Source organism: Bos grunniens, chromosome 6 (genome assembly GCF_055505025.1).
Source record: "Bos grunniens cultivar Pamir isolate PY7600 chromosome 6, Bosgru_T2T1.0, whole genome shotgun sequence".
In the NCBI taxonomy this organism is placed as follows: domain Eukaryota; kingdom Metazoa; phylum Chordata; class Mammalia; order Artiodactyla; family Bovidae; genus Bos; species Bos grunniens.
Window position 1 is genome coordinate 21,966,310 of NC_141170.1, and position 12,649 is coordinate 21,978,958.

The 12,649-nt window shown below is 38.0% G+C and overlaps 1 protein-coding gene across 6 annotated transcripts in view; it reads right to left on the bottom strand.

Moving 5' to 3' along the window:
* Window positions 1-12,649, bottom strand: part of CFAP299 (cilia and flagella associated protein 299) — a 717,854-nt gene that overhangs the window by 28,102 nt on the left and 677,103 nt on the right. For 4 of the 6 annotated variants that reach the window (XM_086407554.1, XM_086407553.1, XM_086407552.1 and 1 more), the window contains exon 5: window positions 790-919. The exons of the other annotated variants lie outside the window; for them this stretch is intronic. In XM_086407554.1, the coding sequence (XP_086263680.1) occupies window positions 790-919 (130 nt within the window). The remainder of the gene's footprint in view (window positions 1-789; window positions 920-12,649) is intronic. 6 annotated transcript variants of the gene reach the window in all.

Consider the following 12,649-nt stretch of genomic DNA (forward strand, 5'->3'; position numbering starts at 1 on the left):
CCCACATATGAGTAAAGAGGCACTATCAGAGACAAGGTGTGCACATATACTTCTCTGCTATTCATAAGTGAACACTCATAAATGCATTGAAGACAATATTGTTTTCAGTGTTGCTGCTGCTGCTGCTGCTAAGTTGCTTCAGTCATGTCCGACTCTGTGCGACCCCAGAGATGGCAGCCCACCAGGCTCCCGTGTCCCTGGGATTCTCCAGGCAAGAACACTGGAGTGGGTTGCCATTTCCTTCTCCAATGCATGAAAGTGAAAAGTGAAAGTGAAGTCGCTCAGTCATGTCCGACTCCTAGCGACCCCAATAACCGTAGCCTACCAGGCTCCTCCGTCCATGGGATTTGCCAGGCAAGAGCACTGGAGTGCCAATGCCTTCAGTGTTAGTCACATATAAAAAAGGGATATTAGAATTCTGGGTATGTATGTGAGATGAGAGCCTCTCTTCTGTAAATGACTCATCACCAAATTCTGTGACTAGACTCCACAGAATCAGAGCGAAAAATGGATGTGAAGTCTACTGGTTCTCTGACCTAAGTCTGCTGCCAGGCAAAGAGGAGTGTTCCCATATGTGAGTTCCATTTAAATTCCCCCCAAATTCTTCCCTGTTGATTTATTAAGTTTTGAAGTTTTTTTCTTTCTTTAAGGATAGTAGACGCTTGTTTCCACATAGCTTTTCATTTATAAATTAAAAAAAAAACTTAAGGTCAATTATTTAATAATTTTTGAGTGATAGTAAAGATACAATAAATATGATGAGATTCATAAATGTAAAAGCAGATGTACCTTAGGGTCCACATTGAGAATTTTTCTGTCTCTTTTGTATTTGAAAAGTAAGCCTTCTGGATTATTGGCAATCACTTGGTAGTTGGGAGTTGAATTCCAAACAGCAATATGACTGTCCCAGTTGTAAAAACTATAAAAATAAATATTTATTAGGAATTAATACGCATAATGAAATAAATGGACAAATATATTCCAGACAATATTTGAGGCAGGTCAGCTTCAAGATAAATGGATAAGATCATAGTCTGTAGAACCATGCAGACCACAGGTATGATTAAAATTCTTGCAGAAAAGATTAGACTGGGTTCTTAATTGTTTAGATACATATTTATGACTATTTTGCATGATTTCCTGGTTTGGACACTCTAAGATCTAGGGCCTATTCCAGGATTATATTCCCAGGAAGAAGAAAATTGATGTAATTTAAGGCTATTTCTTCTAGCTCAGACTCTTCAGGTTATTGAGTATTCAGAGTATTAAATAAGAGACTGTTTACTGGAAGGAAAAGTAGGCTAAGTCACCACTTTTCATTCAAAACCAATTAATTTGTTTCTTTAAGGCTCTATTTTTCAATGATACGTTTCCCAGGCAGTAAGAAAACTACTTGTGTTTGAGAGGTGACCACAGGCCAGGCATGATGTGATGTATTCTACAACAACATCCATATGAAACTGCTCTTACTTCGCAGACAAGACAGATATCAGAGGAGTTCAACTAGTATAGTTAACATTCTAAATCTAATATTTCAACCCAGATCTGTGTGTTTCAAAGCACACACATACTCTTTCTTCCACTCAGCATTGCCTGTTCAACTCTTTCTTTGGATGATCTTCTATGGAAACTTTGTATTTTTTCCATGTCTTATTTTATATCTATTTGTCAATACAAATATAATGCTGTTATGTGTTAGAAGCATCCTCAACATACTTATTTTTACATATCTTATTCCCGTTAACACATTTCTAATATTATGTTTGCTTTTAAAATGACAGCTGTCAAGATAAGACATGTATAGCTCACAGCCCAGTATGCATCTCAAATATTTTTAATATTTATTTATTTATTTTTTTTGTGTGTGTGTGTAATACAGTTTTATTAAAGTATAAAGGAGATAGAGAAAGCTTCTGACATAGGCATCAGAAGGGGGCAGAAAGAATACCCGCTTGCTAGTGTTAACAATGAGGTTATATAATCCAAAGAATGTCTGGAGGTTGTAAAGACCTCATCAGACCTACTCCCATAATTTACATTTTAAGAGAACAGAAGGTTGAATCCAAAGACTGTCCTTAGGCAGGATACATTATTGTTATATAATCCTAAGGAATATGGAGAAAGAAAAAAAGTTTGTCTTTTCTTCCTCCTTGAGAATTCCAGACCCCTCTCTCCTTGGGGACCCCTAGACTCCCTATCAACCTGCCTAGGAACTGACTCTCTTATTCCCCCCTTTTCTTTTAGAAGAATTATGTTGCCTAGGGAAAAGGGGCCTCATTCTCGTTCCATAACTGCTTCCGAGCTGACAAGGGGCTTTGTCCCTAAATTGGTGAGGCAACATATTCTCCTAATCCTCATATTGAGGATATCTGATCCAGGGGCCCCAAATAGTTGTTGGAGGAAGCTACAGCAGTAGCAGGAGTTTGAGCAACCATTTGTAACTTAAAAGCTTTCATGCGGCTAGAAACAAATCCAGTTATACAACTACAGAAGCAGGCAACATAGTCATTAAAACAAGTTAAAATCGAAATTAAAAGTCACATTATGTCCATAGTTGAAGTACAAAGTGTTGCACCAGTCCATTTTAGGGTTGGTAGATGTCATCAGATGAAGAAGAGGCATTGCATGTGATTGTTGTCGAAGGTATTCACAGACTTGGAGAAAGTCTTTTCCTTGAAGTGGGGATGTCTACCACGGGAAGCCTTCCACTGACGAAGAGGGGAGCGCTCCGCAGACCCAGCAGTTAGACCGATTGTGGAATGCAGCATAGGAGTGAGCCCAGAACAGGAAGACATTGTCTTGAGGATCCAACGGCAGACTCAGGATTTTTGGAGTCAGCAGTAGATTTTTATAATCATTTCCCCCTTATCCTATTTCTGGGTTGTTTTGCCTTCTATCACTGCTCTTCTTCATTTTGAAAGAGTAGATTTCACTGATTAAAGTCACCCTGAATTACATTGTTTTCTGAGGCATCAACATTTTGCTATTACCTGAAAATGTGATATGTTTACCTTCAAATATTTTAATATTCAAAAACTGATTGTATAGATCATATATCTTCAGGGGTGCATATGAGTGAGAACTAGTCTCTATCATCCCCTCTTCTTCTATGGTCAAGACATAATAACATCTGCCTTTTCTGAGGCTTAGAGTTAGAAAAAGAAGTTTTTCAACCACCTCTGTGTTTTCTCAACCCTTCCCAAGAGAGCAGGAATGACTATCTGATTAACGAATTGAGGGCCCGAGCTGAACATTCATGCTTTCTAGGTCCTCACTTTAGCCAGGTTTTGGCAGGCTCAATGCTCAATAGGTTGATGATAGGAGAGTCGCCAATAGTATTGGTGGTGAATTTAATCCAGTAGAAAAGGAATTACAAGACAATTTGACTTCACACTCAAACTGGGTTCCTCAATTCGGTTTAATTCATAATAAGGAAGATAAATTGACCTCCATCCTCCTGGGTGTTCAGTTACGAGACCGACAAACTGGAATAAGGGGCATGGGTGTGATTCTCAACTTTATGTGTGTGTATTTCTGAGATATATAGATAGAGACAATCTCAGTAAAATGCTTGAGTCATAGTTATACTCTGAGGGGCATGGTTTGTATCACACATTCCTATCTTGTTGCTCAGACTTCAAATGAAAAGCCTCATTGAAGTTCAGGCAGATTTTTTGAATATATATTAATATGTATATATATACACTTTTTATGTAAGAAAGTCAATTTGTCTAGCACATGGTACTTTTGATGAAGTGACTTGGATTTTTGGTCAATACTTTTTGTTCTCCTATTCAGCCAATTCTAATAGCTAATAATTATTAATATTTAATAATGATAACTAACAATAAATAAGCACCATGTACTGGGTAATGTCTTGAGACTAAGGAATCTATTATATCATTAATCTTATTGTCAACCCCATGAAGTAGGCATAAAGCTATCCCATTTTATACATACAGAGACCAGGTGATCGTGAAGTGTGTCTGTGGATGAAAATGAGGAACTGGATTTAATAACATACTGAAAAATGGATTTAATGGTTATGAGAAAAATGTCAACAAGATAAGAGTCTAGATTACTCTCAGATTTCTGATTTGAATACCTAAGTGGATAGAATTATTAATGTTTACTAGGAAATAAAACACAAGGTAGGGAACAGATTGCAGGAGTTAGAAGGGGATTATTTCAGTTTTAGATGTGTTCAACTTGAAATCCTCAGGAAATATCCAAGAAAATGAAACCAAACCAAAGGTCTTGGTTTGTGCTGTTTACTGCCATATTTCCAATTCCTTTTTACAGCCCATGCCTGACACATGGCAGATACTAAATGTATATTAACAGAATAAATAGGTAATGGATAAATTTCTAAATTTAGAGTTTTCTTAGATGGAGAAGGGGCTTCCCCAGTAGCTCAGTGGAAAGAATCTGCCTGCAATGCAGGAGATGTGGGTTCTGTCTCTGAGTTGGGAAAATCCCCTGGAGGAGGAAATGGCAACCCACTCCAGTATTCTTGCTGGGACAATCCTATGGATGGAGGAGCCTGGCAGGCTACAGTCTGTGGGGTCTCAAAGAGCTGGACATGACTGAGTGGCTGAGCATGCTTAGATGGAGTACCAGCACTACCAGCAGTATTTAAATTCCAATAGGTGACTGAGATAGATGAAGGAGATAATGTGAATAAGAATGAAATCTGGGAGACTTCCCTGGTGGTTCAGTGGTGAAGACTTCACCTTCCAATGCAGGGGGTGAGGGTTTGATCCCAGATTGGGGAACTAAGATGACATGTGCCTTGCAGACAAAAAACCAAAACATAAAACAGAAGCAATAGTGTAACATATTCAATAAACATGTTAAAAATGGTTCACATAAAAAAAACTTTAATAAAAATTTAAAAAAATTTTAAAAGAGTGAAACCTGGGAATGTCAATTTTATAGGAAAAGAAGAGGAATCAGTAACCTGAAAAGCTTCTGCACATCAAAGGAAACTATTAGCAAGGTGAAAAGACAGCCTTCAGAATGGGATAAAATAATAGCAAATGAAGCAACCGACAAACAACTAATCTCAAAAATATACAAGCAACTCCTACAGCTCAACTCCAGAAAAATAAACGACCCAATCAAAAAATGGGCCAAAGAACTAAATAGACATTTCTCCAAAGAAGACATACAGATGGCTAACAAACACATGAAAAGATGCTCAACATCACTCATTATCAGAGAAATGCAAATCAAAACCACTATGAGGTACCATTTCACACCAGTCAGAATGGCTGCGATCCAAAAGTCTACAAATAATAAATGCTGGAGAGGGTGTGGAGAAAAGGGAACCCTCTTACACTGTTGGTGGGAATGCAAACTAGTACAGCCACTATGGAGAACAGTGTGGAGATTCCTTAAAAAACTGGAAATAGAACTGCCTTATGATCCAGCAACCCCACTGCTGGGCATACACACTGAGGAAACCAGAAGGGAAAGAGACACGTGTACCCCAATGTTCATCGCAGCACTGTTTATAATAGCCAAGACATGGAAGCAACCTAGATGTCCATCAGCAGATGAATGGATAAGAAAACTGTGGTACATATACACAATGGAGTATTACTCAGCCATTAAAAAGAATACATTTGAATCAGTTCTAATGAGGTGGATGAAACTGGAGCCTATTATACAGAGTGAAGTAAGCCAGAAGGAAAAACATAAATACAGTATACTAACGCACATATATGGAATTTAGAAAGATGGTAACAATAACCCGGTGTACGAGACAGCAAAAGAGACACTGATGTATAGAACAGTCTTATGGACTCTGTGGGGGAGGGAGAGGGTGGGAAGATTCGGGAGAATGGCAGTGAAACATGTAAAGTATCGTGTGGGAAGCGAGTTGCCAGTCCAGGTTCGATACATGATGCTGGATGCTTGGGGCTGGTGCACTGGGACGGCCCGGAGGGATGGTGTGGGGAGGTTGGAGGGAGGGGGGTTCGGGATGGGGAACACATGTATACCTGTGGCAGATTCATTTTGATATTTGGCAAAACTAATACAATTATGTAAAGTTTAAAAATAAAATAAAATTGGAAGAAAAAAAAAAAAAATAGTGATCTGAAGCATCAGGAAGAACCAGGAGAGCTATTTTATTGCAAAATCTGAAGAGAGGAGAATATATAAAGAAACAGTATTTTAGGAAAGATTATAGTGCCAAATGCTTTACAATTCAGATAATGTATGAAAAGAGTTCATTCAAATTTTCACTTGGAAGGATATTACGAAAAAACAGTTGCAGTAAAATGGTGGGAGCAAAATTCAGTTATAGAGAATTTAAGAGAAGATGAGAAAAGATCATTGAATAAAAAATTCCTCTATTAATTTAGTTGTGAAGGAAACAAGAAAACTAGGACAGCACTGAAAAGGATACAAAACATTAAAGGTCAGTTTTTTTTTTAGTATAAACTATTCTTGAATTTGTTTCCATGATGTGAAGAGGGAAAAGTAGAGAAAGCAGGATCCTAAAGCGGCAGGAGGTATAAAAAGGTTTTATCATAAAACAAATTATATATGAAATGATATATTTAATATGTAACAGCATTATGATATATCTCTTCTATGGAGATTAATTTGATTTTAGTAAGAATCCTGCATACTGTTTATTTCTATTCCTATTATATAGATGAGGGCACTGGAGCTAAGGGGCTTCCCATGTGGCTCTAGTGGTAAAGAAGATGCTTGCCAATGCAGGAGATGAAAGAGATGTGGGTTTGACCCCTGGATCAGGAAGATCTCCTGGAGTAGGAAATGGCGACTCACTTCAGTATTCTTGCCTGAAAAATTCCATGGACAGGGGAGCTTGGTGGACTACAGTCCATGGGGCTGCAAAGAGTCAGACATGACTGAGCACATACACTGGAGCTAAGAGAAGATAAATATTTAAAATTTATATTACTAGCAAGTACTAGAATACAGTCTCAAACCCAGTCTATAGGCTCTAAAACAAGTACTCTTTCTTAAAATTTAATTTATTATATTAAGAACACTCAACATGAGACCTTCTCTCTACAAATTTTAAGTGTACATTATGTTGACTATAAGTACAATGCTGTACAGCAGGGCTTTATAGCTTACTTGTCTTGTTTCAGTGAAATTTGATGTCAATTGATTATTAACTCCACCTAGACAGTGTGTTGAAAGCAGAGACATCACTTTGCCAACAAAGGTTTTTCCAGTAGTCATGTATGGATGTGAGAGTTGGACCATAAAGAAGGCTAAGTGCCTAAGAATTTATACTTTTAACTGTGTTGCTGAAAGAAGACTCTTTTAAGAGTCTGTTGGATAGAAAGGAGACCAAACCAGTCAATCCTATAGGAAATCAGTCTTGAATATTCATTAGAAGGACTGATGCTGAAGCTCCAATACTCTGGCTTCCTGAGGCCTCACTGGCTTTCCAATGAGCCAACTCATTGGAAAAGACCCTGAAGCTAGGAAAGATTGAGGGCAAGAGGAGAAGGGAGCAGAGGATGAGATGGTTGGATGACATCACTGACTCAATGGACATGAGTTTGAGCAAACTCCAGGTGAAAGTGAAGAACAGAGAAGTCTGGTGTGCTGCACTCCTTGGGTCACAGAGAGTTGGACACAACCAAGCAACTGAACAACAACAAGCTTTTTGGATTTGGATATCCATTTCCTTTTTCAGATTTTGGAAGTTTCAGTTATTATTTTTTGGGTAAGTTTTCTGGTCTTTTATTTCTGTCTTCTCATTCTGGGAATCCTATACTGCTTATATTGGTTTTCTTGACAGTATCCCATAACTCACTTAAGCTTTGTTCACTTTTCTTCATTATTTTCTTTTTGCTTGTCTGACCTAATTATTTCCAATGACTGGTCTTTTTTTTTTTAATCTTTTATTTCTTTTTTTAATATAAATTTATTTATTTTAATTGGAGGTTAATTACTTTACAGTATTGTATTGGTTTTGCCATACATCAACATGAAGACATACAGATGGCTAACAAACACATGAAAAGATGCTCAACATCACTTATTATCAGAGAAATGCAAATCAAAATCACAATGAGGTACCATTTCATGCCAGTCAGAATGGCTGTGATCCAAAAGTCTACAAGCAATAAGTGCTGGAGAGGGTGTGGAGAAAAGGGAACCCTCTTACACTGTTGGTGGGAATGCAAACTAGTACAGCCACTATGGAAAATTGTGTGGAGATTCCTTAAAAAACTGGAAATAGAACTGCCTTATGACCCAGCAATCCCACTGCTGGGCATACACACCGAGGAAACCAGAATTGAAAGGGATACGTGTACCCCAGTGTTCATCGCAGCACTGATTATAATAGCCAGGAAATGGAAGCAACCTAGATGTCCATCAGCAGATGAATGGATAATGGCCAGTCTTTAAATTCACCAGTGTTTTATTTTGCTTGATCTAGTTTGATGTTGAAACACTTTAGTGGGTTTTGTTTAAGTTTGATTATTATCTTTAGCTCCATGATTTGTTTTGTACTTTTTAATATTTATCTTTGTTCAATTTCTCCTTTTGTTCATGCATTGTGTTCCTGACCTCAGTGAGCACCTTTCTGAAAGTTATTTTCAATTCTCTTTCAGGTATATATATCAGATTACTACTTTTCTTTAGAGAAGGAAATGGCAACCCACTCCAGTATTCTTGCCTGGAGAATTCCATGGACAAAGAAACCTGGTGGGCTACAGTCCATGGGGTCAGAAAGAGTCAGACACAACTGAGTGACTAACACTAACACACTTCTACTTTTCTTTAGGGTGAGTATCTGGAGGTTTATTTCATTCCTTTTTGGGGAACATTCTTGCCTGATTATTGATTTTCCTTGACTTTATGTGTTGCTGCCTGCATATTAGACAAAGTAGATGCCTCTCCCAGTCTTCATGAACTGGTTTTCTACAGGAAAAGACCACCATCTATCAACTTGGATAGAGATTCATTGGCCCATTCTAACTTTTTCCCTCCCCAGGAAGAGGCAGGCAGCTGTGGATTTTGTCCCTTGCTCTGTGATGAGCAGTGAGTGGGATGTATGATGTCTACCAGCCCAAGATGCTGTAACCACTTCCCTCCAGTTGCACAGAATGTGCCTGACCCAACAGAAGTCCAAGACTGGCAAAATGGAAGTTAGTTCCCTGGGGAGCCCCACTTAGAACAGCTGGGGGTTTGGGCACAGAAACCAATCCCTGCTTCCCTTGGGAGAAGCTGAGAGCTAGAGGGTTTCTTTTGCATCGTATGATGCTAAGCTGGCAAAAGGTAATCCAGTAAGAGGGTGTCTCAAATCTCTATTGGCTTTGTTAAGGCTGGGTTTCATTTGACTGGGGGGTACACGGACCTTTCAGTTGTTTCTGGATTTCTTACAAAGGGAATTTGTCTGAGAATAGTTACTGAATCTGTGTATTTGTGGAGGGAAAGAAGAGTCCAGGGCTTCCTACTCTGCTATCTTGTTGATCTCACCAACCCAAACATTCTTTTTAATCTGCTGTTTATTGATTTCTTTAAAGTGGCAAAGTAATTGTCAATGCAGAATGTGTTAATGTATATTTAAACCTTAATTCCACTCCTTTTAAGCCATCTATATCCAACTCGATATTCTAGATATTATTATAACTCATAATTCTATTTGAATTTTTATTGTCTATTAGTATTCTTTGATAGTTCTTCTACAGTACTGTTTTGCACTTATTGAGGCCTTGGGTTCCCCAGATCACCCTTTTTAATTCTCATTTGTAACAACTAATTTCTTGACTTCTGTCCTTCTTGAGACACTTGCCAATAATCACAACTGTCTAGCTCAATAGACTCTCTTGATATTTATAAATACCAGCTCTCGGTCAGTTCAAATGTTTGCCTTCTCTGTTCCTACATATAGTCTTCTGACAATTCTTGCTGTAAACAACAGACTGTACCATAGATGTAATTCTAAATTTCAAATTCTAACCCCCAATTCTGGATCCTACAGAGTAACTTTTTACATATTCTAGTTCTCTTTCTCTATCTTTCATTATGTTATTCATGCATCCTATTCCTCCACCTCCTTCTTTACTATCCGAAAATGACCTTACTTCTTAGTTTATTAATAAAAAAGGACACTAAATGGGAACATGATCAAGATCCTATCCCTTCACTTGCAAATTTATTCATATTGACAGTGTTCTCTAACCTCCCTTCAGCTCAGAATGAATGCCTCTCTTCTTTTTCAAGATAAAAAAAAAAATCTCTATTTGTTTTCTGAATTCCATTCCTTATTGTCTTCTTTGTTACTTCAATAGTTACTCAACATTTCTCTAATATAATCAAACTCATCTCCCTATACAATTTTTCTCAAAACTAACACACACATATAAATTTCAGCTAAACAAGGAAAAGAAAGACAGACATAAAGAGGCAGAGAGAAAGAAGTAAAAAACAGAAAGTAAATATAGTGAAAATGAGTATACTACCCAAAGCAATTTATAGATTCAATGCAATCCCTATCAAGCTACCAACAGTATTCTTCACAGAGCTAGAACAAATAATTTCACAATTTGTATGGAAATACAAAAAACTTCGAATAGCCAAAGCAATGTTGAGAAAGAAGAATGGAACTGGAGGAATCAACCTACCTGACTTCAGGCTCTACTACAAAGCCACAGTTATCAAGACAGTATGGTACTGGCACAAAGACAGAAATATAGATCAATGGAACATAATAGAAAGCCCAGAGATAAATCCACGCACATATGGACACCTTATCTTTGACAAAGGAGGCAAGAATATACAATGGATTAAAGACAATCTCTTTAACAAGTGGTGATGGGAAATCTGGTCAACCACTTGTAAAAGAATGAAACTAGATCACTTTCTAACACCATACACAAAAATAAACTCAAAATGGATTAAAGATCTAAACGTAAGACCAGAAACTATAAAACTCCTAGAGGAGAACATAGGCAAAACACTGTCCAACATACATCACAGCAGGATCCTCTATGACCCACCTCCCAGAATATTGGAAATAAAAGCAAAAATAAACAAATGGGACCTAATTAACCTTAAAAGCTTCTGCACATCAAAGGAAACTATCAGCAAGGTGAAAAGACAGCCTTCAGAATGGGAGAAAATAATAGCAAATGAAGCAACTGACAAACAACTAATCTCAAAAATATACAAGCAACTCCTACAGCTCAACTCCAGAAAAATAAACGACCCAATCAAAAAATGGGCCAAAGAACTAAATAGACATTTCTCCAAAGAAGACATACAGATGGCTAACAAACACATGAAAAGATGCTCAACATCACTCATTATCAGAGAAATGCAAATCAAAACCACTATGAGGTACCATTTCACACCAGTCAGAATGGCTGCGATCCAAAAGTCTACAAATAATAAATGCTGGAGAGGGTGTGGAGAAAAGGGAACCCTCTTACACTGTTGGTGGGAATGCAAACTAGTACAGCCACTATGGAGAACAGTGTGGAGATTCCTTAAAAAACTGGAAATAGAACTGCCTTATGATCCAGCAACCCCACTGCTGGGCATACACACTGAGGAAACCAGAAGGGAAAGAGACACGTGTACCCCAATGTTCATCGCAGCACTGTTTATAATAGCCAAGACATGGAAGCAACCTAGATGTCCATCAGCAGATGAATGGATAAGAAAACTGTGGTACATATACACAATGGAGTATTACTCAGCCATTAAAAAGAATACATTTGAATCAGTTCTAATGAGGTGGATGAAACTGGAGCCTATTATACAGAGTGAAGTAAGCCAGAAGGAAAAACACCAATACAGTATACTAACGCATATATATGGAATTTAGAAAGATGGTAACAATAACCCTGTGTACGAGACAGCAAAAGAGACACTGATGTATAGAACAGTCTTATGGACTCTGTGGGAGAGGGAGAGGGTGGGAAGATTTGGGAGAATGGCATTGAAACATGTAAAATATCATGTATGAAACGAGATGCCAGTCCAGGTTTGATGCACGATACTGGATGCTTGGGGCTGGTGCACTGGGACGACCCAGAGGGATGGTGTGGGGAAGGAGGAGGGAGGAGGGTTCAGGATGGGGAGCACGTGTATACCTGTGGTGGATTCATTTTGATATTTGGCAAAACTAATACAATTATGTAAAGTTTAAAAATAAAATAAAATTAAAAAAAAAAAAAAAACAGAAAGAAGAGGAATAAAAAAAGAGAAATAAAAAGGAGAAAAGAGATTTTAAAACTTCCTCAAACTCATATTCTCCTAATGCATATAATGAAGTCTATCTTCTCTGTGCCAGCTTACTCCAAACCATGTTCCATCTCAGTTCTCTCCCTGAATTGCTGATCTACATCACCTATTCAACTGTATTTACTGGGACAAACCACAAGCATCTCAATCACAGCATGAAGTGTTACTTGCTCAGTCGTGTATGACTATTTGCGACCCCATGGACTGTAGCCCACCAGGCTCCTCTGTCCATGGAATTTTCCAGACAAGAATACTGGACTGGGTAGCCATTTCCTTCTCCAGGGGATCTTCCCAACCCAGGGATTGAACCTGGGTCTCCTTCATTGCAGGCAAATTCTTTATAGTCTGAGCCACCAGGGAGCCCCAATGTCAACATATCAAAAAGTAATTTTTT